The 27,044-nt window shown below is 38.6% G+C and overlaps 1 protein-coding gene across 3 annotated transcripts; it reads left to right on the top strand.

Moving 5' to 3' along the window:
- The first annotated feature begins 4 nt into the window (after positions 1–4).
- Positions 5–6,102, top strand: socs9 (suppressor of cytokine signaling 9). Of its 3 annotated transcripts, XM_084717923.1 has the most exons (3): positions 40–164; positions 2,588–2,701; positions 4,057–6,102. In XM_084717923.1, exon 3 carries the CDS (start codon positions 4,208–4,210, stop codon positions 5,846–5,848), a length of 1,641 nt encoding a protein of 546 aa, XP_084574049.1. In that variant the 5' UTR covers positions 40–164; positions 2,588–2,701; positions 4,057–4,207; the 3' UTR covers positions 5,849–6,102. The 3 variants fall into 3 exon arrangements, with proteins under 3 accessions (XP_084574047.1, XP_084574050.1, XP_084574049.1); XM_084717921.1 differs by lacking the exon at positions 2,588–2,701 and having other exon boundaries at positions 5–164; XM_084717924.1 differs by lacking the exon at positions 2,588–2,701 and having other exon boundaries at positions 26–160.
- The last annotated feature ends 20,942 nt before the right edge of the window (positions 6,103–27,044 follow it).

The following is a 27,044-nucleotide window of genomic DNA, read 5'->3' as shown; positions in this document are numbered from 1 at the left end:
CCTCTAGACATGAGCGTCCAATTATTTTTTACTTCCGGGTTGCACGGTTTCAGCAGTTCATTTGTCAAGCTAATATGAGCTAGCCGCCTTTTTGTTACCGTCATTAGTTTATCTGAGAAGAAACAGAAGCTATTTCGTCAGGAAACTTGACAACAACTGCGTAGGTATGTTCATAATTTGTCTTATGGTTGAGAAAACTACATATAAGTTGGTATATATACAACTTAACCTGTCCTCTAACAGTAAAGAGTACCAAACTTAGCATATAGCTAGCTAGCTGCCCTGCTAACGTAGCCTACCGACCTGAAACAGCTGCTTGCTAACGAGTTTAGCTCGCTAGCTAACATAATGTTATAGCTTGGTATATTTCATTGTAAAGGGATGATTGAATCCTTGAATTCCCTGACCACTTTGATACCTTATCAGTATTTAGCGCTAGTCAACGTTTGTAAAATTTTAGTGAGGAAAAAGTTAGTTTTTTAATCGACCATCGACTTTGTCTCGACAATAGTTGACGTGATTTGAGAGGACACAGCCTCATCCCTGAGTGTTCATGATCTTTGTCAAGACAAAAAGAGGATGTTGAGTTGGCACAACTGTTTTAAACTAAAGAAAACTTCAGATGATTAGCGCTGTAGTTTCCTGTCAACTTATTTTTAAAATCCAAGTCGAAACCGTTAGCTAACTAAGTTAACTGACGTTAGTTAGCTTACATTAACTGCTAGTTTACGAGTTTGACAGTTTGTCACGGTTACGGTTATTCATGTTATAAAATTGTGGATCTAACGTAATTTAAATAAAGCTTGAATATGCTTCATATCGTATGAAAGTAGGGCAAAGATCATTAGAGATAATGTTACTTTCAGAGGAGGTCGATGGTTTAACTAGTTAGTTAAGTACATTTTGGTCAACACGATGTCTGATTACTTGTTTAAGACCGTTTATCTGCTGTGTGTTTTGACATTAGGCAGGATATACTATGTTTTATAACGAATGAAAATAGTCTGTAGTTACAACTTTGCTCAAAGCTTAAATAGGCTAATATGCAGGCCGGGACAGCTTTTTACAGTACTAGAGCAAGAGGCCACAGAACCCACACAATGATGTGATTAATTAAAATGGAAGTTGGTCCTCTACTGGCTTTGTTGTTTGCAAAGTCTTCTCATCTTAAAGACACTCAAAATAAATTAACATTATAAACTAAGGGGTTGACCATTTTTTGGCCCGACCGATTATCAGATCAGATATTCATATTTTTTATGAATTGTATCTGATTGATGATAACATAAACTAATTTAAAAATTACACTTTGCTACTTTTGGTTCTGATGCAGCCACCTTTCAAATTTCAACTGGTTTAATCTAAGGGTGGCATGGTGGTACAGTGATTAGCATTGTTACTTCAGAGCAAGAAGATTCTGAGCTTGAATTAGGGCTGCAACTAATGATAATTTTCATTGTCAATTAATCTGTTGGTTATTTTCTCAATTGTTGATCAGTTGTTTGGTCTATGAAAGTCTGAAGATGGTGTAAAATGTCGACCAGTCTTTCCCAAAGCCCAAGATGACATCCTTTTAATGTTTTGTTTTGTTTTCAGTTTATTCTCTTAAAAGAATAAAGACACTGGGAAATATTCCCATTTAAGAAGCTGGAATCAGATCATTTTGACAGTTTCTCTTTAAAAAAAATATTCAGCCTTTCCCAGAGTCAGAGCGTTAATGGAGGATGTTGAGTTGACACGACTATTTGAAAATAAAGAAAACTTCAAATGATTAGTGCTGTAGTTCTATATTTATTTTTTAAAGTCCCAGTCAAAACCATCTGGTTACCTGTTTCAGACCACTTATTAGTTTTGTGTTTTGAAAATAAGCAGGAACTATCATTTTATATAACAAATAAGAAAAGTCTCCAGTAAGAGCTCTGATCAAAGCTCAAATAAGATAGCGTGCAGGCTGGGACAACTTTACAGAAGCTAGAAGCCATGGAAGCAACACGGTGATTTGATTAATTGAACACAGTTTCTTGTTGATTCTCATTCCCAGGTCATCAAATGCTAATGCTTTGGGGCGTAGGTCGACTATTGAGTCTCATTCAAGTTACTAACCTTAAGTGTTGGCATTTGACATCCTGGGAATGAGACACAATAATCTACAAACGATCAGCCATTTTTCCTCAAAATCGCTGATGGTCAGAAACATCCCAGACTCAACAAAAAATGAGATATACAGACAGAGGGCAGGGTCTCTGCAGATAAAAGCACCACCTAGTGTGTTATAAGTGATAGTTCAAAGTGACTGTATATATATGTTAGGGGTGGAATGATTCACTCATGCATACGATGTATGAGTTTAAGGTGTAAGATACGAGTGCATCAGTTCAGATGGCCAGTGTCGGTTAAAAGCTAAACATGAATTGGAAAAAAATAGATGTAGCACTAGCACACTGATACCTCTTATTAGGATGCGCATATGTTTAAGTTTTTGGCATCAAGGAGCTACTGCTGTTACTTTCCTCCGTATTCTCTCTTCTCCTGCCTCTGCCTGCACCGCTCTTGCTGGACGCCTGCTGCTGCAATTACACAAAACAAGCGCTCCCTCTCCTGTGTCTCCTCTTCATGTCATCAAAACAGACCATGCTGAAAGCAGCGACAGAAGTGACATTGTACCGCGTACCACCAATCTTTCATAATGCGCAAGTGTGGAGTAAGTTTTAGGTTTTATAAGAAAGATGAGAAACACTGCTGCAAATCATTTATGCAGAACGTGTCTGACAGCAGTGTACAGAGCCATGAGTCTGACCCACAGAGACGTCATGTCACTGTGAGAGCAGGTAACACAGAGCATCACTGTTTCCCCACACTAATCAAAACCACAGCACTATTCATATGAAACAGAGCAGCAGATCATCTTACTGCAAAAAATACTAATATTTTAAACAGTTTGTTCACAGGTTCTCACTTAGGCTGCAGTATCTCATTTACATGAGACTCATTATAAGATGCTAACATCACTGCAATGTCTCCTTTTGTCTGTCTCTCCTGTTAAATATTTAGTAAAACTATCAGGATTTCTTATTGAAGAGAAAAGCACTCTACAAATGTAGCATTAATTGAATCAAAATGTAAAGCTTCACACATTGCATTGTCTTGTATTGCAAGACAAATATCGAATCGTATCTTGACAGAGCTGAATTGAATCGAACCTCATTGATTGCTATTTAAAAATTTATAAGATATATCGAATCGTTGAACATGTATCGAGATACGTATTGAATCAATCTCAGTCAGTGAGATACATACCCCTAATATATATGAGTCTGTACATCTGTTTTTCAGGAAAATCCTGCATAGCATGCCTTTAGGAAATGCTGCTGGCAGGTTCTTGCACTTTCTGTTGTAAGATTATGTTGAAAACTTATATTGTATTTAAACATATACTTGAAGACAGTTAAAAAAATGTTTTGTATTGTTTGTGTTACTCTAATTTTTGATTAAGGGTATTGGCCCTGATAAAAACCTATTGGTAAAGCCTCATTAGAAACGGCTCTCAGTGCAATGCCATACAAGTCAACAGCACCATGAACAGCCTCCAAAATGGCTATTAAGTTGAATCAGCAGGAATTGAAATGACTAATCAGTCAGCAATTCCACAGAAATGTAAATCAAATTTTCCATCTTCTGTGGATTTTAAACTGGATATCTTTGGGGGTTGGATGTCATCTTGGGCTTTGGGAAATCGTGATGGAAACTTTTTTGTGTTATATTCTGGACCCAGTGATTAATTATTAATTGGGAAAATAATCAACTTATTAAATAATAATGAGAATAATCTTTGGTTGCAACTCTGAAATCAACAAGCCTCTAAAACAGTTAAGCACAAAACACCCTGAACATCATGACATTATGAAGGTGTATTTTTAAGCTCAGCTGTTGTGTTAGTTTGCATCAGTTTTAAATGGTGTGTGTGGTGTATCTGTTAACAGGCAACTGAGTGTATAACTGTGTTGTCTGAAAAAGTTAATGGCAGGCTTAAAGCAGAACTCTTATTTTGTTTTGCAGTGGTGGCCATCATGAATGGACAATGATAATGACCTCTCAAACAAGGGAGGTGGATGGGAAGCTTCCTACCAGGAGCTAACTATAATTACTGGTCGTCCCTCAGCACACCCTGGAGTGGCTCAACTGTTCCTGTTTCACCACCTAATCCATCATGTCATTACCAAAGGAGTCTGGGAACCGAGGGAAAGACCGAGAGAGGGGGGCCCGTCCCAAGGTGAGACAGAGCCGGTCGGAGGAGAGACGAGATGCAGGCAGTGGGAGGAAAGGTGGAAAGGGGAAGAAAAAAGGTCTGACATCCCATGAACCAGCAGCTGAGAGGCCTGTCAGTGACGGCTTTGAGTATGGCGAGCTGTTAAGTGACCTGGAGAGCAGGGACCAATCTTCGTCCTCTCCTCTGAAGGAGAGCTGGAAATGGCAGGGTTTGGAAGTCGCTGCCTCATTACTTGGACAAGAGCGGGTAACGGCTAAGCCAGGATTGGGAACAGTTAGCTCTGCTACAGAGTTATCTGCACCCAGCGAAGGTGAGGGCAGAGGGTCAAGCAGCAGTCGCACACTCCGGCAAAAAATCCAAGATGCAATGGGGCAGTGTTTCCCAATAAAGACACACACTGCGGCGGCGGCACCGGCACCAACTCCACAGGCTCTTTCATCATCAGCTGCCTGCGCCTCCTCAAGGCGAAAGATCCATCTCAGTGAGTTGATGCTGGACGACTGCCCTTTCCCTGTAGGGTCAGAGCTGGCTCAGAAGTGGTATCTCATTAAGCAACACACAGCCCCCATTACACAGCCTCCCATGCTTGATTCTGCAGTAGTGTGCAGTGCCCCAACTTCAGCCATGGCTACTGTGGTGGAGGACGTAGATGACAGGTTGCGAGAGCGCAGGCGCATCAGCATCGAGCAAGGTGTTGAGCCACCACCAAATGCAGAGATTCACACGTTTGAGGTGACCGCCCAGATTAACCCTCTCTACAAGCACGGCCCGAAGCTGGCTCATGGGATGAATGAGTTAGCCGGGGCCGACAGAGCGTCCACTCATCAGCAGCAGCAGCTTCTCCTCCAAAGACAGCAGCAGCACCAGCTCCTGCTGCAGAGCTGTTTGGACACTCTGGATGAGGTGGTGGCCTCAGCCTCTGCGTCAGCCTCCGTCCACTCCTGTGATAATATTTCCGACCCTCTGGTTGACCCAGAGGTTACAGAGATCACCATGCCCTCCAGGGCCATCCTTCCTCAGACTGAGCATCACAAATCTCACGACAGCTACCGCATCCACACTCAGATCGATTACATTCACTGTTTAGTTCCAGACCTGCTGCAGATCACCAACCTCCCATGTTACTGGGGGGTTATGGACCGCTATGAGGCAGAGACGCTGCTGGAGGGAAAGCCTGAAGGCACGTTTCTCCTGCGTGACTCTGCCCAGGAAGACTACCTCTTCTCTGTCAGCTTCCGCCGCTATGGCCGCTCGCTACACGCACGCATCGAACAGTGGAACCACAACTTTAGCTTTGATGTGCACGACCCTAGTGTCTTCCACGCTCCCACTGTTACAGGACTGCTGGAGCATTACAAGGACCCCAACTCCTGCATGTTCTTCGAGCCGCTGCTGTCCAATCCCATCCACCGCACACAGCCCTTCAGCCTGCAGCACATCTGCAGAGCGGCCATAAGCAGCTGCACCACCTATGATGGCATTAACATGCTTCCCATTCCAAACGCTTTGAAAAAGCACCTGAAAGAATACCACTATAAGCAGAGAGTACGAGTACGGCGAATGGACACCTGGTGGGAATGAAAAACAGAAAATTATTGATTAAATGACACTACTAAATAGATTTTTAACCCTAGTCTCCCCAAACTGACCTGAACAATGTGTCTTGTTCACTCTATCTGGCTGTATTAACCTTCACTACACTGTACTTATTTATTTTATTCCTGCTGTACATGTCTTAAAAATTGTACTACGCTACACTGATGAGACGATATGTAATCTCACTGATCTTGTACACTCGAAGGTCTTTATGCTCAAATTAAACAAACTTATTTCGATTTGTGTTGTTTAGAGAACTACCCTCGCACATCATCTGTGTTTTCAAGTGTGACTAAATCAGCTTAATTATCTGACGATGGGGGTAAGTGTCCTAGTGTGAATTGAGATGATTATAATAGAGTTGTTCATCAGTCACGTGCTGAGAGAGAAGGTGGAACACATACTGACAAGGTTTCCTTCGTGTTACTGAGGTGTGGAAGTGTGGCACGTCTCCTGTATTAATTATTGTTTCCCACATTTAGCCCAGGACTGATTATAACGAGTGAGACGTGGGTGCATAGGCTGTCTGTTCTTATTAAAAAAAGGGGGGAAGGTTTTCTAGAACAGATATTTTTCACGCATTGAAATCATGGTTATGTGCTCACATTAGTTGTGTGTTGCACAACTAATAGGAAATGAGTGTCCTCTGCTCAGAGTCTCCATCATTCAGCTGCTTTGTTTTCAGCTTACATCATGTAACCATCTGTGGTTTCTCCTGTGAGATTAACATGCATGCAGCCAGTGCCAACAGTCTTCATTAGTTTTGAAGTAAAGGATCAAATGTGGCCTTTGTGAACTTGTCAGCAGCAGGTGAAGCAGCTGTATTATCAGAATGCAAATGAGGACCAGACATTAGCAGACCTTCCTTTGCTCAAAAGCAGGCTTGTGATGTCCACTTCTAAATTTAGTCTTCTGTAGTCCAGAGGTTTGGTCTTGTTTTTTTATTTATTTTTCACTTGGTATCTAATTTTGTTGTGCAGACCCAGACCCTTAAAGAAAAGAAAAGATGTTGCTATACCTCCTGTCGTGCGTATTTTAAAGAGACAGGGTGTCTACACACTAATCTTCCATTCCAGCAGTTCAATGACAAAATTACCACAGTGAATTAGCACTGATGAATCTTAATTAACATAAAGAATGATGGGAAAAGGGAAGTGTTTGGAGGGTTTTTTATGGAGCCTAACATTAAGTCAGTTACAGAGACACAAATCTGCTAGCTCTGAAAAGCTCTGCAGAGAGGAATCAGCAGTCCTAAGCAAAAAACATAAAAGCACAGAGGAAAGTGAAACACAAAATACAGTATATGCAACTAAGTGAAGAGGCAGATTCTTAAAGGTCAGTGGTAAATCAGCAAAGTATTTGAGAAAAAATCAGCCCTCATTGACTCATCACTGTCGCACCAATACATGGCATTTTTTGGATCATATCTGTTGTGTTGAACAAGTACAGGCAGACGTAGAAATAGTACTCGGATCCTCAAGTAAAAGTACTAATACCGCAGAAAAAAATACAACTCCTGGATTGAAAAGGTCACTCAAATAAAAGTAAGAATAAACAGGGATTAAAAGTAAAATTACTTGATGTTGAGTAATGTCCCCTGTGGCTGTTAGACTATTATATATTGTATAATTAGATTGATTAATTCATCGTTAATAATAATAATTAAAAGCAGGATTTTACTTTTGTAGTTGATTGAGCTGGAGTTCATTTCAAATTAATCCGTACAGGATTTTAACTAATTATTTTCATTATGGATTAATCTGCTGATGAGTTTTTCCAATAATCCGTTGATAAATTCTGAAAGTAGTGATAAATGGTTGTCACAAGATAAATTAGGATGGTTAAATAAACTTAAAAGCAGTAAAATTCCAAAGTGGAACCATAAAATGTTTTTGCATGAAAAATTACAAAAATATACCTGCTTACTAATTTTCTGTCAATCACTTAATAGTTTCAGCTGAAGGTCTGTTATACACTATTGAATGCAGAACTCATAATTTGTAAAGTAAGTAGCAGAAAAAGCAGTCATGAAGAAAATGGATTATAAATCACCATATTCCCTGTGAAATTAAGTAGAAATTGACCTGAAAAGGCAAGACTCAAGTACCTTTAAATTGTATTTAAGTGCAGTACTTGAGTAAATGTACCTAGTCACATTCCATCACTGAGTAAAGGGGTAAGATATGTAAATATGTGTTTTATTTTATATTAAATTACCAAAATATTCACTTTTATAGAATAAAGCTTGGGTTCCCAGATGCTTCCATGTTAAGGAATAGGAGCACATTAGACCATGGAGGCCCAGTTTGAAAGATTTTTATCTCCTCTGAGTATTTTTTTAATGAGTCTGTAGATAAAGTCTTCATAGTCAGTGATCAAATTAAGATCACTAGAATTTAAAGTCAGTCAAAACAGCCAACCCTATTTCTTTCCTTGTTTTTGCAACTGCCAAATAAATTTGCTGAAAGTTAAACTATTCTTTTCCTCCTTTTGATGAGGGCCCCACTACCACCCACTCAAGGACCCCAGCTTGAAAACCACCGTGTTGAAGTTCTGTGAATCTCTTAAATGGCTGACGAAAAAATAGCTGCTTATTCGAATATACAAATTAAATGAATCAGTATGCCACAAAATTCCCAAAACGGCACAAAGAGAGTAAAACGCACTTCATGCTAGACAGGTTTTCATTTACTCAACCTATTCAGAGATTAATTGCAAAATTTACCTATGCGGTGGAGTCATTTAGTGCCGTGTGTGAACAGCATTTTGTATTAGTGAAAACACACAAGAGAGACCACCACTGTTAATTGTTGTATGCACTTAGTAATAATCACAAAAGACAACCGTCCCAATGTTAATGGGAAAGCATGGAGAATGGATCCCAGATTCTCCTCTGAACCGCTGCGATGCTGTTTTCTCCTTGAGATGGACGATTTGATATGCAGGATGCAAATCATCCATGACAAGCACTCGTCCACTAATGAAGCTGCTATAATTTGAATAGCAGTTCCAAGGCGGCATCAAAGTCTGCATTCAAAATGCAAAGTCAAGACCTTTGACCTCTGTATACTTCATTAAGCCACTATAAAAACTAAACTATAAAATAAGATTTACTGTGCAGGAAGACAATTGACCTCTCATGCATATTGTGGGCTACACTATGAACCCTCTGCTCAAGCAATTTCAGCCCTTCGACAGCTCAAGGTTTTTGTCTTATATTTCCCTTAACGATTCAATACTCTGCAGTCTGGTATCTGTGGTAGATAAAATTCAGTTATAATGTGTTTTTGTGTCTGGACCCCATTGTAAGACTTTCATAGGACCCATTTTCCCCCTAAAATTACCTAAAAATTAGTTGATATGTATAATTCATAGAAAGGTGCAGTAGTAATTTGGCACTTATTACTGGTTCAACTGATACACTTCCAATAACAATTTCAGAGAGTCTTAGGGCAGAATTTTCCTCAGTCAAGCACTCCTTATAAGATAGAAAATATAGGAGGACCACCTCATGGTTGTCCCTTGTAATAATAATCTTTTTAACTGATTATTTATGTGAAATAACAGCAGAGGTATGCAGATATTACTATATCTACATACCTATACCCATATCTTCTAGTATTAAAAATATTTACACCATGACCAACCATGCATGTCATGCACATTAAGGCAGTGTGTTTCCCTTTTAGAGTATACATAAAATAAAATATTGATTCTGATTGATTTAAATTATATAAAATCTGTATAAAACATACACAATAGAAAATATAAAATTGGCCTCATAAAAAAACAAAATGATGAATAATAAGCCTAACCTGGGACTTAAATATGATGCCTAAAACCTGTTTGTGCAAATTACTTTATTTGTGTAAATAGCAGGCTGTAATGAAGCCTTTTGTAAAAAAAAAAAAAAAAAAAGAAAAATAGATAAAGGTTTTAAAATATAAATATCTAGAATGCCATGTTGCCCTAGGAGTACCCAACCCCTATTTGAGAAGCACTGGCTTAGAGCACAGCTGGTCAGCTGAGCATGCAAAAAATGTGAAAGGCAAATATGCAGCTCAACATATATACATCCAATTATGAATTAATAATGAATGAATATTTAGTCGTATCTAAAGAGAGCTGTTTCTTCCACTAAATTCCTTTTAAAGTCACAGACTGCTTATGAACTCAACATAAATACCTAAACTGACATTATTTTTTTCTCTTTACCTTCTTCCCTTTACCTAATTAGCCCACCAGGACTTATTGCCACCAAATATTGCCACCTCCAGTTTAAACCAGTGGTTCTCAACCTTTTTCAGTCACAACCCCCCAGAATTACCAGGCTGATGTTAGTGACCCCCAACCTGTCTGCTGTCTGCTCAAGACTGTTTTGGGGATTAATGCATAACACATGACAGCTACTAAGCTCATATTTCTGAGTGCTTGTCCCTTATACTGAATGTTTTCTTAGAAGCTGATGTTGTTGAGAGCCGCTTCTCGGTTCCCATTCCACACTGTTTGCCATAATATCTTATTGTTATGCTCCTCAGTGAACTGGTGACCCCCAGAAATGATCTTGCGTCTCCCTTGGGGGTCCCAACCCCGAGGTCGAGAAATACCGGTTTGCTGGTGTGATCCAGCATCCTCAATACCCCCTAAAACCACTCAGCCAAGCATGTAACTGAAATATTGTCCGTGTAGGGGATCATGCTAATTAATACCCCATAAATTGCCATATATGGGGACCCATACTGAACATTTCTAACATAAACCTTGCTGTGTGGCTTTATTGGCTGGCAAATAGACTAAATTACATAGCCTTTTCCATTAGGTAAGGACACACTTGCAAGATAAAGTGTTTAAAAAACAAACATTAACGTATATTGCTAGTTATCGCACATGCTGGCTTTTTATTTATTTGAGTAAAACAGCTAATCCAGATGAATTTCATGTAACACAGTGTTTCCATGAGTGCAGAATGCTGTGTTCCACCGAGCACAGCAGGTGGCTGTAAAGAGCTTCAGAGTGTTTCACACCGGCTGCTGTCAGGCCTGTGTGTTCTCTGTGTGTGGCGCGGTGAGACGGTGGGATTGAGCATGGCTGCTGCAGCTGGCAGCACCGTGGCTCTCATCATGCAGGTATTACAGGTCCTGGGGGAAAAAAGGAGGACTTTTCTTTGCCTGGATCATCGGGCCCAGAGGGACGGCATGCTCAAGCAAAGGAGAAAGCTGATTGGCTACACATACTTAGTGTGTTTGTGCCTGTTTGGACCTCTTTTTTCCCTTCCTTCCATTGAGGGAAGAGATTTTCCTCTGAGCCTAATCTCTACAGTTGAGCATGATGGGGGTGGAGAATAAGATTGGAATGTTTATAACACCTGGGGACAATTACTTTCCCAAATAATCTGCCGGTCATAATCTAACAAATGCTCTAAGAGGGGCTAGACCCAGCACAGACTTCGCTTACTTGAGTGAAAATGAGCACAGCGACTGAGTCTCTGCTGTATGTAGACCCATATAGATGTGAACTCAGCCACCGTGAGATGCAGTATGTATCTAGGCCATTAATTCAGGGGAGGGCGTATCAAACTGATTTCAAATTCTTGCAAGATGCATACAGCCAGACATGATTCTTCTTATCCACACAGAGAGGAGGAATATATTCCTGTGACAGAGGAAACACTACAGCTCGGTGAGAGAAGGAGACGGAGAGTTATTTTTGGTCAGTAAATGAATCCAGCTGCATTTCAACCTTGAACATGAATAGGAACATTCTTCCCTATTTTCGTGTCACACCCTTTCAAAAAGAGCACCTCTTGTCAAAACCGAGTAAGTAATTCCAGCGTTATTAAAGTTTCAGTTCTTAAAAGTCTCACAATTCCCCCCCGAGGAGGTACATTGTCACACAGTGACACACTCACGTTTGATGTTTGTTTCCCTGGAAGCAAGCCTTTGACAACACAATATTTCCTTTCCTCCCATTTAAAAAATCCAAACACTCCTGTTCTCTCCAGCATGTTCCTACACTCTGAGAAATAAAGGTGCTAACTAGAACCTTAAATGTTCTTCGGCTTGTCACCATGGGAGAACCCTTGTTGGTTCCTTGCAGCTCCTTTGAAAAACATAGAGGATTATAACAAGAACCACTTGTGAAATGTTCCATCCACAACTCCCTATGAGAGGTTCTACAAAGAACCCTTGTATGGTGTCCGGGTTCAATGAAGATCCCTCTCTAGGGGGTTCTATCCAGAACCTTTCCACATTCTAAGGGTGCTAACAAGAGCCTACCCAGGGGGTTCTATAAAGAACATACATTAACATTATCTAGAACACTCTCAAGGGGTTCTTTAGAAAAACTTTTTGTATTTCAAAGGTTTTATCTAGAACCATTTTTTACTCCAAGGATTTTACCCAGAACACACTCAGGTGGTTATGCAGGGAACCTTTTTACATTCCAAGGATTTTATTTAGAACATACTCAGTGGGTTCCACAGAGAACCCTGTATTTAGTCCAAGGGTGGTAAATAGAACCCACCCATGGGCTCTAACTAGAAGTTTTTTTTTATATTCCAAAAGTTTTATATAGAATATGCAGGGAGTTCTCCAGAGGTTTCTAACAAGAACCCTTTTATGTCCCAAGGGTTTTATTAGAACACACCCAGGGGTTTCTGTTAAGAAACACATTCATTCAGCAATTTTATTTAGAACACACTTTGGGGGTTCTATAGAGAACCCTTTTGTATTTCAAGGGTTTTATCCAACACACCTAGAGGATTCTACACAGAACATTTCTATATCCTAAGGGAGTTCTTCAAGGATTTCAACAATCTTTGAAGAACTTTCTTCCCAGAAGGGTTATTTCGATGAAAAGAGATCTTAACTGAACCCTTAGTCTTGCAAAGAACCCTTGACAAACCTTTATTTAGGAAGCAGATGGTTCTGGGTAGAAAGTCAGCCCCTCAGGAAGAACCCTTCTGGAACCCTTATTTCGAAGAGTGCACTCATCATATGAGGCCTTTGCCACAGGAAAACATGAGAATTTTCATTTGCAGCTGCCGCTGTTCTTGCTGTACGATCTCTTGCTGCCTCTGTGTTTTCGCTCTCCTCTGCACTGACAGGTTGTTGATGGAATAATGGGGGTGTTGGGCATGTTGCAACTAAGCCAATGGATACTACACAGATTGATGGGATTGCAGTGTAAATGACACACAACAGCCCATATCCTCGGCTTCAGCCCATGAAGTCATTAACCGATCGGCTGGAAATAATGCAGGGATATACGGTGGACAGATGATGTGTTTGGCTGTATATTAAGCACATTAACATATCGCATATCCTGTAATTTGACGTCAAAATGTTGTAATGTGAATCATAATGTGGTACAAACAGACCATAATGGAGCTACAGATAACAGATATAATTATAGATAACCATTGTTTGTTTTGAGAAGAATTATTAATTATACTAAGCCTCCACAATCAGTGCTAAAGAGGCCCATGCATCATTGATAAAAGGTAGGGGGAAATGTATAATTGCATAAATGATAAATTCAATTGCATACCTCCTGCTCTCCGTGACTAATTATGCTGTTGCACAATACTTTGCATTGACCAGCGTGTTACAATGAAAAAGTACAAATGAGAAAGGAATGTGTAGACCCTGCCAGCTAGTTACTGCAGGAGTCATCCTTCACAATGGGCACCTTTTGGACCCCGGTGATATTTACAGGCATTCATTTTCTATCCTTTTAACATTCTGCCACAGAGTGGACACATTTAATTTGCATGAAAACATGCTGGTGGAGCGTGCCACCTAAATTATCTCAACTCACACAAACCACAACTTAGATCAGCTCTTGTTACCATCATGCACTACTGTCTTGAAAAGGAATTACCCTTATTATGCTGTAAAAGTACATTTGTTTGATGTTTGACAAGCTTTTTTTTTTTTTTTTAACTTCATCAATGTGACTGCATTTTTTTTTTTTTGTACCTTTTTTGAGATGTGTTTTTTGTGAGTGTCTGTATTGTAATAAAACATCAGTGGTCTGATTTTATTTTCACATCTCATTTATTTGGTTACATCCCATTTGTTGTGAATTAGGCTGTATGGTTGTGACATTATCCAAATATATCACAATAATAAATAGTGACAGGGTTGATGGAACAGAAAAATCTAAATGAACATTAATTTATAATGCTAATTCTTCCCTGAGGAAAATAATTACTAAAGACAGTTTTGTTATTGATGGTATTTTTACTACTACACCTTTTTTTTTCCACAGCAGACATTTTGATTTGTCACAGTGACAATGGCTTTTCAGGTGACAGTGGGGCAAAATATACAACATTTGTCTCATCTAGCATTTTTGACTTTTCTTATAACAAAATGTTAATTATGACAATTTCTGACCTGTACCTGTAACTACAATCTTGGATTGTTTTGGTTTATCATATTACAGTACATGATATCCTCACATAAAATGCACATATTACAAAGAACACAGCTGCCTTTTAACATCCTGCTGCAGAGTAGAGACATTTAATTTGCATGGAAACATGTTGGTGGAGCGTGACACCTAAATTATCACATTATCTGGACTCAAACAAACCACAGCTTCCATCGTCTCTGTCACTATCATGCACACTATTGTCTTGCAAAAGAATTGCCCTACAATATTATACTGTAAAAGAAGCCTGTCTATATTTTCACATCTCAGGTATCCAATGGTTACACTGGTCGGTTGTATAATTGTATAATTCTGACATTATTCAAATATATCACAATGGCAGATAGTGACAGGGTTGAATGAATAAAGAAAAAAATCTAAATTTACATGAATTTATTAATTACTGTTTTAGTTGTTATTAGTTATTTTAGCTATCCATCAACCCTTTTTGACAGCAGACATCATAACTTGTCAAAGTAAGAAAAGCACAAGTGACTGCTGAGGGCTTTGTTCTTTTTAAGCGTCCCAATAAACCATGACATTTGTCACATTTGACAAATGCGAGTTTTTCTTAATTTCATGTGCTTTATCTACAATATATATTGTCCCATTTAGGATTTCTGACTAAAAAAATGTTATTAATGTGGGTGTAGGGGCTGTAACAGTGCAATATTGGAACGGTTTGGTTTATCTTATTAGAATATACAGCATATCATGCTTGCAAAAAATACACACATTACAAAGAGCACAAATATCAAAAACGTATCACCACCAAGGCAGGTCTTATTCATCCTTGACATCTGTAATCCATCATACCCTTTATACAGACATGTTGTCAAGAACAAGTGAGGATGTGCTGCTGGCTTGAAAGTTTGAATTTGGTGGTAACACAAGTAAGAACTGGCCCAGCTTTTACTTTCGCTTTGTGTTCATGTGATCAGTTTTTTACACCAGATGTTTCACATCGAAGATTACAATAGAATCATATAGCTGTAATAATTTGAAGACATTGTTAATAAGATAAAGGTAAAATTTTATTTATAATATCACATTCACATACGTACACAGTACGCTGCAGAGAATGCAGAACACATTTCATTGTATACAATGAAATATATTCTGTGTTCTCTGCATTTGACCCATACTAAGTATTAGGAGCACTGGGCAGCACTGGACAGCACCCAGGGACCAGACTATTTTGTATTCTGTTCCACAGTGGACATAAACTGCACTCCCTGCTCCCTGTTCAGGGAATGTCAGCGAACGGACTTTCCCTCGACAAAATTTCTACATTCAGCCCACCGTGCAATGTCACCAACACAGACATCATTCCTCCGATCATTAGCCTGTTAACGGAAAATGCCTGAATACGCTTTGCTGCATCCGTGGAAATTCTGTATTACTGAAATAAAGTATTGAGTGAAGCACGATAAAATAAAAAATGAAACAAAAAAATGTTACCATTACAAAATGTATTCTATTGAAATGTATCTTAAAGGTACAGTCAGTAAGATTTTTTTCGGAGCTGTTCGTAAACACATCAGGATGTCGAATACCAACGTTTTGGGTTGGTGAAATGTCCAGAGCACAGCAACACAGTGGGAAAATGAGGAATACATGCATTGGGCAGGGTCTCTGCATATACTGTGTAGCCACTTTGTAAGTGATGACTGAAAGGCATTATGTAATACGAGTCTAAACGTTGTTTTTTAAGGAAAATGTTCTATATTATACCTTTAAATGTGATCTGGTTCATGTGTAAGATGTACAATATTATTCCTAAAGAGATGAGTATTATGCACTTTTACATATTATTATGTAATAGGTTGATTATTTACAGACTATTATTGTGTAATATTTATGTTATTCTTCACAATTATGACTAGTAATGTTAGTTACAACAACAATACAAAAAAATCTAACATTTAAATATTAAATTCACTATTTTATTTTTAAATCAAATACTATTACATTACATATTATTTGATATTAAAAACAATTTTATTTTATGCATTAATTAGATTTTTTTTAATAATAAGAAATATAAATATTAAATATAAAAATATCTATCTGACATAAAACACCTCTGAGAGCTCTATTTTTTTATTTTAGGCACAATGACTGACGGAATGGTTCACTCCAGCAAAATGATGTTTTCTTCTACATCTTACTTAATAACATGGACGTGTACTCTGTGCAGACCTCTTTGCTGGGAAGAACTAGGCGATCTGAATGCAGCCTTACTTTAGGGCACAGGAGAAAATGAATCTAACATAGGCCTGTTTATATGGATAATTAAAATAATTGAATATAAATTAATAAATAAAAATTAATAAAAACTTTAATAAAATTAAAGTAATATTAGGTTAATTAGGCCACTAATTTAAAATAAATAACAATAAAATAAGTAAAATATATACATTAATACTTAAGCTTAACGTAGATGACGCATGGTGCACATTACCTCTAGATACATTACGGCTGGCGGCCATAGTTGTTTGGCATTTTAAACCCTTCATTATTATTCATCCCATTGAGGAGGCTATAGCCCTTTATCACAGCAGCCATTTTGACATTAAATAGTAGGTAAACACAGGTGTTAACAATGACACTAATCAAAGTAGGGGATGTTTAGCTCACTGGAAAACCTCTGCAACACTAAATGGGACGGTACTTTAATTAGTATCTTTTGGTAACACCTGCGTTTACCCTGCCATGTCACATCAATATGGCTGCTTAAAAAAGGTATTCCCTGCAAACTTGATGGTGGACACTTTGATGTGTTTTAAACTGTCTTCCCAAAAACTGTAGGTGTTGTCAAACGCTCTGCTGGGGTTTTGAAAGTTTGTGCTGGGCTTAATTTTAGCTCTGTCTCTGAACTATCTGCTAATTAGCAATGCAGAGGTGTCAAATCTAGCTAAGTGACAAGGCTGAGATGCACCGACTCAAACCAGCAACGACCCACCAAATGTTAGCAACTTTGGAGGCAGAGAAATTTGCACCAGCTGGATGTGACAGAGGACAGCAGAGACTTTCTCCCGGTTTGAGTTACAGAGTTTGTTCATCCCTGAGGTATAATGGACCGGACTGTTAGATAAATGCTACACTTTTACAGCCCTGATGCATCATGGAGAATAATACATGAAGACAACACTAATGCCTTCCAAAGCTGCACAGCACATACAGTAATGGACGATTTATATAATGAGACACTGAAGAAGGTGTGCTCGTCATAATGATGAGATGAACAGAACCCCGCTCAGATCATGCTGACCCCCTCTGGCTACATCTACGAAGAATTCAAAGGACAAAGTAAGTACTCGTTCTGAAATTATATCTTGCATTGCTGTGCTGCAGTGAACATTAGCTTGGCAATATGCTGATTTTATTCTCTTGTTGTTTATTAAGTATACTGTGTATGTGTGTGTGTAGAGTTTGGAGCCCCTTTGTTTAGTTTGTTGATCAGCATTATAGTGGTGGTTATTGATCTCAGTTGAGCGTGGTCACATTTTGGATTGTGTTCGATTTGTCTGCATTATGGATTGTTGTTTGGAATTTGTTTTACTTGTTGACAGTATATCTGCCTCACACTTGGGCTGTGTGTGCTCGCCAAAGAGTTGTTTTAGATTGCAGGTTTTTTGTTTTTTTTTGTGATTAGCGCTGAGGACTGCAATGATTAGTCAACAATTCGATTAGTCAGATGACAAAAATAATCACCAACTGTTGTGATAGTTAATCGCTTTTCATTCAGAAATGGCAGGGAATGCTGTTTTCAGCCCATCAGATATGTGGATTTCCTATTTTTCTCGGTTTAATGTCATATTAAACTGAAAATGTTTGCCATTAAAAGTAGAAAATACACCCTGGTCCCTCTGTAGATATAAACTCGGACCCTAATGGCTGGATTTTTGGAGCTGATGCTGATACCAAAATTAGGCAAATAATAATAATAATGATAATAATAATAAATCTTTATTTATATATATATAAAATCCAAAATGACATCAGTAAACTTTCACTGGTAATTTTAATAATTCCAAAAACAAAAAAACATGACTGAATATAGAAAAAGGCTCAAATATACATAAAAAAGACAAATATATCTGTTAGATGCTAGGCCAGTATCAGGCTAATAATATCAAGCAGCCGATATATAGAGGCTCTAATATAAACAGCTCATTCCAAGGTAACAAAACACAGCAGTTCTTATTTTCAGGAGATTATGCACTAATGAGATCGCACTAATGAATATTACATTTCATTTCTGCTATATTCTGCTTTAGATACTCATAAATCTTTCATTTCTTTCGCAAAACACACTGTGTACGTAAAGTGATGTCATAGAAACACACTCCTCACAGCAGGCATATCTGTCTCAAAAACACACATTAATGATAGTTCTGCTTTTAAATGTAGATTGCCTAATTTAACTGTCTGCCTCTTCAGTGCCGGTGGTAGCCTCAGGCGTAGTTATTACCTCAAAGTAGGCACCATTCTGTTAAGCGCCTCATCATGAGTGACGCATGAGTGACACATCATGCGGAATGAGCTTGACCAACTGCAGAGAGAAGGGAGGGTCTAATAAAGCACTTCCTGCCTCAAAGCAAAATGTCGCACAGTAGATTTAACCATGTTGCAGCCTGCAGCCCTCAGGCTGACATGCCTGGCATGTCACTTTGTTTTTCTCTTGGTGATTGATATAGTTGTGCATCACACATGTCACTCAGTGGTACGGATAGTTTCCTACACCTCTGTGTTCCAGTTGATATATGTCTGAAGCTTAGTCAGTCAAACCTGGAACAAACAGTAGAACATCACAGCATGCTGAGTAAACCGATTTAAGAGAAAAAAAAAATGCAGACTCAACCATTTTAAATTTCACTAAAGTGAAAAAGACTACAGACACTCAGGCTCAGTATGGCTCAGTAAACTTTGTAGATTGACACCAGATGGTCCTCCTATCCTGGTACTGACATGGGATTTTAGTTTTTCTCACCTCTTCCTCTTCTACACTCCTTCTAAGCTATGTTTGCATGATCATGGCCAAAATGATCACAATTGCTGTGATCAATATTGAGAGGATGATAATAAACAGAGCCCTGCTTTCACTTCCATATTGTGCTACATTCCTGTTAAAGTGCAGATCTGTGCATCAAAATAAGTCTGCTCCTTAATATTCACGGTGTATCTCCTAGAAGCAAAATGTGAAACCAAACCTTCTACCCAAAAACACATTGTGCTACAATCATAAGAGGTCTGAGTTGATGCTGGACAAGGACTCAGTGAGGTAACATTAATGTTGTTCTTCTTGGCCTTCATTGTACTGGAGTTTGTGGCGTTTTATTCAGGTGGTTGAGCACGTTAGTTGTGTTGCTTTGTAGTCTCGCTCTTTGTGTATGATTTGTTCACTTGCCCTATATCTGAAATACTTATACACAATGAATGATGATCCATTTGAGGGACAAGCTCTTCACCCTCTGTTCCAGACATTTGATTTTCATTTTGCCCGTCTGCTCTCTCTTCTATATTGCTCTTCTACTCTGAACTGCTGCCGTAACATCCAGAGGCTGCTGCTGCAGGGTGGCTGGCTGCGTGTTTAGAAGGTACCTCATTTGATATGCAGCGGCGTTTTCTATGAGCAGAGCATGTTTTATGAACCTCAGAATTACAGTCGATCATATTCATTTGATTGTGTGGAGCCAAAATATTAATACTCAATTAATTGTGCAGCCCTGAAACACTCCAGACACTCCAAACAGATTTCTTCTCTAAATTTGGCAACATGAATATGTAGATCAGAGTTTGTCCAATTAATTATATTCACCGGGCATAGCAGGTGTGAAATAGTTTCTTATTATGTCTATAATGACAACCAGCAGGAATCTGGCATTGTATCTGAAATCACTCATTCATTGTCCTCTACACACCAAACACTTAATAGTTTATAGTGAGCTGTAACTTAAGATTTCAGACACTTGTCATCATGATCGTCATTTTCTGTCATTACTGAGAGGTGTAGCGTCGCATAACTTATTTTCACATCTATCAGCGGTGAAGCTCTGATCTGCATTGTTGATTTTCTGGGGGAACTATGAATCGTGCATAAACTTCACACAGAGAATTCAGACACTCAAATCAAATGGCAGAAAGTAAATATAGTGAATCTATCACTTAGGGAGGTAGTTAGTGCACAAATGTGTCAGTTATGGTGGCAGAATGTCATGATCCCACCCCCACTTCTGAATTAGTTTGTGTTCTGCAAGATTCTGCCTTGTCACAGTAAGAAAAACACAGGTGTAAATAATAGGCTAAAATTGTTTGTGGCTGAATTTCATTTGGATATCCACTGGTTTCAGGGTCCTGCTATTGTGCCTGCTGTCACACTGAACTGAGCCACAGTTAGCGCTATTAGCACACCTTTGCATTTTCTACAACAAGAAGTCAAACTGCCTGCTGAGAAACAGCCCACAGTAGCTGCTGCGCCTGAGTAAAGTTGGAGCACCTCATCATTCAAAGGCTCTGCATGCCCACACAGGTATTTTCAATCACCCTGGTTGATTAGACCTGTAATCATACTTTATGGACTTTTTGGTTGATTAGCTGAAAAAAGTTGTTAATTAGCAACAAGTCAGGTAAAGGTGCAGTGTGCATGTTGAGCGATTTGTTGATGTAACAGATTAGTAATCGATTACAGAAATACATTTATTTGCATGTGTCAACACGTCACTATGAACTGCTACACTTGGTCAAAGCATGGATTCACTTGGAGAACAAGCTGCAGAGAGCAAGACTCTCCAGGATCGTCTGAGGTGTGGAGTTATTTTAAACAGAGATGCAACAGTATGGCTCTCTTTAGCTGCACAAACTGGTCATATCTTATCACAGCAGGACAACTGCTCAGCACAAGTGCTGGAAGTGAAGCACCATCCTCCAGCAGCAGCAGCAGCTTCGTCCTGTTTGCTTTCTGTCAGCACCCAAGCACAGTATATCAGGATTATTAACACATGGAAAGGGTTTCTGTTAGTAGAAGTCACTTAAGATAGATTTTCTAAATGTTTCTTCATCACCTCCCTGTTCAAAGTAATGACTGCACTGCTGTTAACTTTACACCAAGTGTCATCTAATGGCGTTATTTGGACATTTTATTCTTTCTGTTTGCTTTAACAACCATGTATTATTGAGAAATGGCTAAAACCAATGTTACAGAGAGTCTGTTACTCGGTGCAATAATTTCCCTCACCCACACTGTGCAAAAATATACTGCCAGTGATCATCTTACCTGCATATTGCTGCAATGATAAAATAAAGCCATGTCATAACCAGTGTAAGTTTTAAGTCAAGTACTCACATAAAAATACTGATTGTTCAGGACAGGAGTTTACACAGTGATGAATGTTTAAACTAGGGTGACCAGATGGTCTGAAAATTTAGGATAGTCTTAAATTACAAGCAGTCTCAAAGCCTTTCCTTTCTGCCCTGAAAATTAACCATCATGGCAATAGATAATGAACAACGTATGTATTTGTGAAAATATTCTGCTCAAATCACTTATGTAGGCTATAATTCCTGCTTTTAATTAGTTTGTTTTGGTAAAATATGTGAGAGTAAATGTGATTTCATGTGTCATACGTGCCAGGACAATGTGCTTCATATTATCCTCAGAATCTTAACTGATCTTCATACCATTAATAACAGATGTCACTTTAAATTATTCTATTTTAATCCTTCTGACATTGACACCCCCAGCTCTCTGTCCTGAATTTCAACAATTCTCACCTGGTCACCCCAGATTAAACTAATTTGCCTCACAGCTACTTTTGAATTTGAGTTCCAGTATTTTTATGGAGTAGACTAAATATGGTGGAAATTAAACAAACTTTTAAATATTCCGCTCTTATCAATATTCTAATGTGCGTTATATCTATTTTTTTAGGATTATCATTGAATAAAATCTTGAAATTTTAATGAGACATTTTTTAGGCAAATAAATTGTCACATCAATCGATTCATTAAAAAAAAAAGTCAGATTTATCACTAAATTAATCTTTAGGTGCAGACCTATTCTACATCACGACTTAAAAGCTTATGAACCCGCCAAAGTTAGAAGAATGACTTTCCTATTTTGGAAATGGGACTGTCCACAGAACACATGAATGCAGCACAAATTGTCCCGGTCTAAGTTGTCCTCACAGGTTCAAAATCTCAATAGAAGTGTGAGACAGATGTCAATCAGTCTCAGCCAGTCACAGTCTTGGGGAATGGGCGGGGAGATGTTAAATGCTCTAAAGATAGTAATTTCTATCTTTGGTAATATAGCTCAGAATTTGTAGGCCTACAGTAGTAGATAGTGTTACCCAATTTACCTTCCATAGGCAGAATACTTTTGAATTATATAAATTTAATACAAAGGTCAAGAATAAAAACCCGCTAGGCAACACTACACATGTGAAACATTAGTTTACATGTTAAAGTCTGTGTTACATCACACTTACATAGCTGCAAAGTAAAAGCTGTGAACATCACAAGTCGGCACTGATTGAGCATGAAACAGCTGTTAAACAAATGTCAACTAAAGACTTGAGTGATAGACTAAACTAGTCCAATAAATGGAAAACAACAAAGAGCCCAGATTAAATAAATTACATTATATGGTGATGGTTGTGAGTGTGTGTCTGTGGAAAACTGTGGCCACGTAAAGCAGGACAGAAACTGAAAAATACAATTAAAAAAGGTTGAAGGCCATTAAAATAAAAAAAAGACTTGTTAAACCGTAGAGACAGACTGTTTCACAAAAGGGAGCTCAGTGGGAGACGACTTTAGCATCGGTTTTTGCTAATATTGGAATTACAAGTAAATCAATAATATGGCGCTAAAGAGTTCATGCAGTCTGCAGGAGTCCAACATATCATTTACTGTATGTCTGCCTGGGCAAGACCATGTTATGATTTATAATTCAGATATATTCGCTTCCTGTGCAGTATTTAATTGGAAGGTGGTGTAGAGTCCACAGGATTCGGTTAATTTAATCAATTTGATCATTTCTAGTCAGAGCCTGTCAGCCATGTTTTAACCAAACTGCACACTTTTGATGATTCACAGACACCTGCAATGTCGCAATAAAATCTAAATGAAGTTTCGAGATTTTGAAATTTTCAAACAGTTCCTGAGATTGCCATAAAAGTTGTCTTTTTTTCCAATTACATTTAAAGTGTAACTTCACCTCCAGGTCTAAGCCTAACTGCACCCTCTGCATAATTTAGACGGCATTAACGCCCTTTTTAAAAAAATAAATTTCATGATGTAAATACGTCCCAATATTTGACTCTGTCAGCATTGGCCTTGCAATGTTCAGAGCTGATTTAAGACAGTAGATGGCCATTGAGCCATTTTCAACCCATGAAATTCTGATTTTTATATATTTTTTTAAATAAAAGAAATGTTCATCAACATCACTAGCATCAATGTGCTTCTTTGCAGTATAGTCTTATTATTTATTTTCCAATAGAATCAGTATGATATGTCTGAGCTGTTTGTAAACAAACCCAGAAGATAGTTAATTGTTGAATCTCATTACCAGGATGTCAAGTAGTGATCGGTCAAGTGTCCTGAACAGTACATATAGTAGTACATATACCAAGGCCAATACAGCAGAATACATATATCTTACTTACAGGAAAATATTGCATATTATGCCTTTAAGTGAACCTCTTGAACATGTATAGTGACGGGTCAGGTCAGCATCCAGGACGACAGTCAGTCAGAATGAGGACAGACAGTTTCAGTGCTTACTAACAAAAACCAGAATGCTATTCTAACTTGCATTAAAAGATAACAGAATATGGAATATTCATCCTTATGTGTGAAGCACATAATTGAGGGCAGGAGAGTTGTGACATCTTGGCATCTTTCCTTCATATCTTTTCTTACGTCTTCATAGTATGGCCTCACTAAAAATTGACTGCTGGTGTTAAGTTTCAGAGCAGGGTTTTAAATAGGCTGTTTGCTTGTAGATAGAGCAAATGTTTTGCAGATGTTTTACTGCCTCTTCTGCTTTGGTTTTATAGGTTTGATGTCCTATGCCTCCAATTCAAAACATTCACGGTTCAGCATAGACTTGGCCAGTGCTGCATAATGGCTGGTTTAAATTCTGTTTCTCAGTTAGAGGTAATTTTGGGGCCATTTTGACCATTAGGTAAAATCATAAAAGTGACCTTTAGTGAGCAAAGTAACTACGATGAATACTGAGCATATGGAGAACAACACAGTATTAAATGTTGTGGTTGTTACCTAAATCTAGTGCGAGGACATGCTAAATTCAAAAGAGCAAATTAGGACAAAAAGCTGAACTGGATGAGGATGTTTTGTTGGCAACACTGAATTTTAGAAAGAATAAACCTCCCCAAAGTAATAAACAGAATAACATGTACAATTATAGTAAGGAAATGGCATCATATATTTGTTATATAACAACATTTTCCATGTTAGATTGTGCTCTGCTTTGCACAGAATTGAAAAACAGCTGACTTATTTGTGGGGTCTGTGGCTGCAATGCAGTAATTTGTGATTCCTTGGCATAATAAAAATTTGGGGAACTGCACATTAGACAATGCCAAGAGGGGTGGGGATGGATGAATTGTACAGTGGCTCTGCAGAGTAGGTGTGGCAAAGCAAAGAGAGGCAGATTTGATCACATTATGGCTTGGCATGACGGCATCTCTGGCATGCTGCAAGCCCAATCCAGCTGCCAATTTTTTGCTCCTGTGGTCAGCCAGGACCAGTGGCAACAAAAGTTTTTGGCACAGATGATTCACCATTGTGTTTTACTTATTAGGTGAACAAAGAAGAGATTTGTCCAATCATGTCGGCTATTATGGATGTGACTAGGTGTGGTGTAGCATGGCTATCATTTCTCTGCTTTTCATCTTCACTTTTTTAGAAGACGAATCCCACTGCAGCAGCAGAGTTGTGGGTATTTTTCATAAAGGCCAAGTGAAAAGCAAAGTGATCAATATTACATGTGTGAATATTTTCTGTGAATGTTTTCCCTCAGCACCAAGAGGCACGATAATGTGTTAAAAGTTTCTGTGGGCTTAACATTTTAACAGAGGCTGTTTTTCAAACTTATTCAAACTATCAAATCCATTTTGCTGACTTCCACATTAGTCAGACTAACATCTGGCTCATGAGCAAACTACAAGCTGCCATGTAGCATTTAAATACTACATCTAGACGAGGGGTTCTAGATGTAACTTTTATTTGTCCCTTTCTGAGGGAAATGCATACATGACATTTTAGTAATTCAATTTCCATACTTTGACTTTCAATAGCTGATATTTAATATACTACTCAGCATCAACCTACACCCCTGTAGTGACACCCAGAGACTGAGATTTCAGCAATCTTGTAAGTCTGTTGCAAGCCATGCTGTACAGCATAGATCTAATAAACTTAGATATGACATCCAGATGGTATTTTGACTCTGCCGTGATCACACGTGAATCGTAGGCTGCCCCGCAAGTCAGCATAATCACCATGTTTCATCTTTCTGCACCGCTACAGTGGCAATTAATGAAGCTGATCAAGAATTGAGCACCTGCACCTGGTTTTATGTGCGTTTGGGGATAAAAATCCAGGGAGGATGAGGAGGATGTGGACCTGATCATGCCGAGAGAAAAGAAGCCAACATCGGATGCCATGTTAAATGTGTGCCAAAATAGCACATATAAGTGTCTGTTTGTGTGCTGTAGCATCTACTGATATGATCTGTGTTTGTCCACCGACACACACTACATTCCTGTTGGTTGGTTGGTTAGGAGTTGCAGGCCGTTGCAGCAGTAACGTTGTGAGACGGTTGTCCTAAATTTCTGTTACTGTTAGACTTTTGTCCCAGGGTATCTTTGTTGTAAGACCGTGACAACAGCTATTTTCGAACCTCTCTCACAGATATCATCATATTTCTTTCACGTTGGTCGGCTTACGTCAGCCCAAAATTGCAGCGTATACCCGGCTTAACAAGGGTCTGTCAGGTTAGGACTGACAGCTGAGGGTAGGAGGGTACCGGTTGCATGGCAACTACTTGCAGGGATTCTATTTTATCAACAGCGCTAGTGCTAATGCTAGTGTGGATAACTTGGCAGTTTAATGTGAAAGTCAGACGGAAAAGCCACCACAGCAAAAACACTGTATGGTTGAGGAGGTTTCAGGAAAAACAGATGAACTCTTACCATGTTGAAACACAGGGGACAGATAAACTGATTTGCACACAGGCTCAAGGAATTTAATGTTATGAGACAAAATCACAAATCCAACAACTTCTTGGATTTTCTTGTGTGGCTGCTTATCATATGCTGGCTCCCTAAATTGGCACTCATCATTCATCGGTTTTTTGAGAACTGCCGATCTAGACCTTGGAAGATCACTTAAAAGGATGTCACTTGAATACTTGACATTTTAGCATGTGGAGTTAACATAAGCTGTTTGCAGAAAGTGTTTTTCTGCATCTGATTTGAGCTTTTATATAACAAAAACGAAGCTGAGTCTCACAGTGCAACTCTGCTGCAGCCTGTAGTGTTTGCCATTCTCTGTCTGCAGAACTAAAGGGAATACTTCTATAACATTTTTGTATTAATTACTCATCCCCTGCTGCCTGGTATGCCAGACTAACAGGTTTCACTGTTCAAAGAGACTTGAGAAATTGTCCCTAGAAACTTCTCACAGTGATAGTTTCCAAGTCTGAGGCATTCAC

Source organism: Lutjanus erythropterus, chromosome 4 (assembly GCF_056507025.1).
Source record: "Lutjanus erythropterus isolate fLutEry1 chromosome 4, fLutEry1.hap2, whole genome shotgun sequence".
Lineage (NCBI taxonomy): Eukaryota > Metazoa > Chordata > Actinopteri > Lutjaniformes > Lutjanidae > Lutjanus > Lutjanus erythropterus.
Note: the sequence above shows the minus strand (reverse complement) of the source record. Positions and strands in the feature narration are given on the sequence as shown.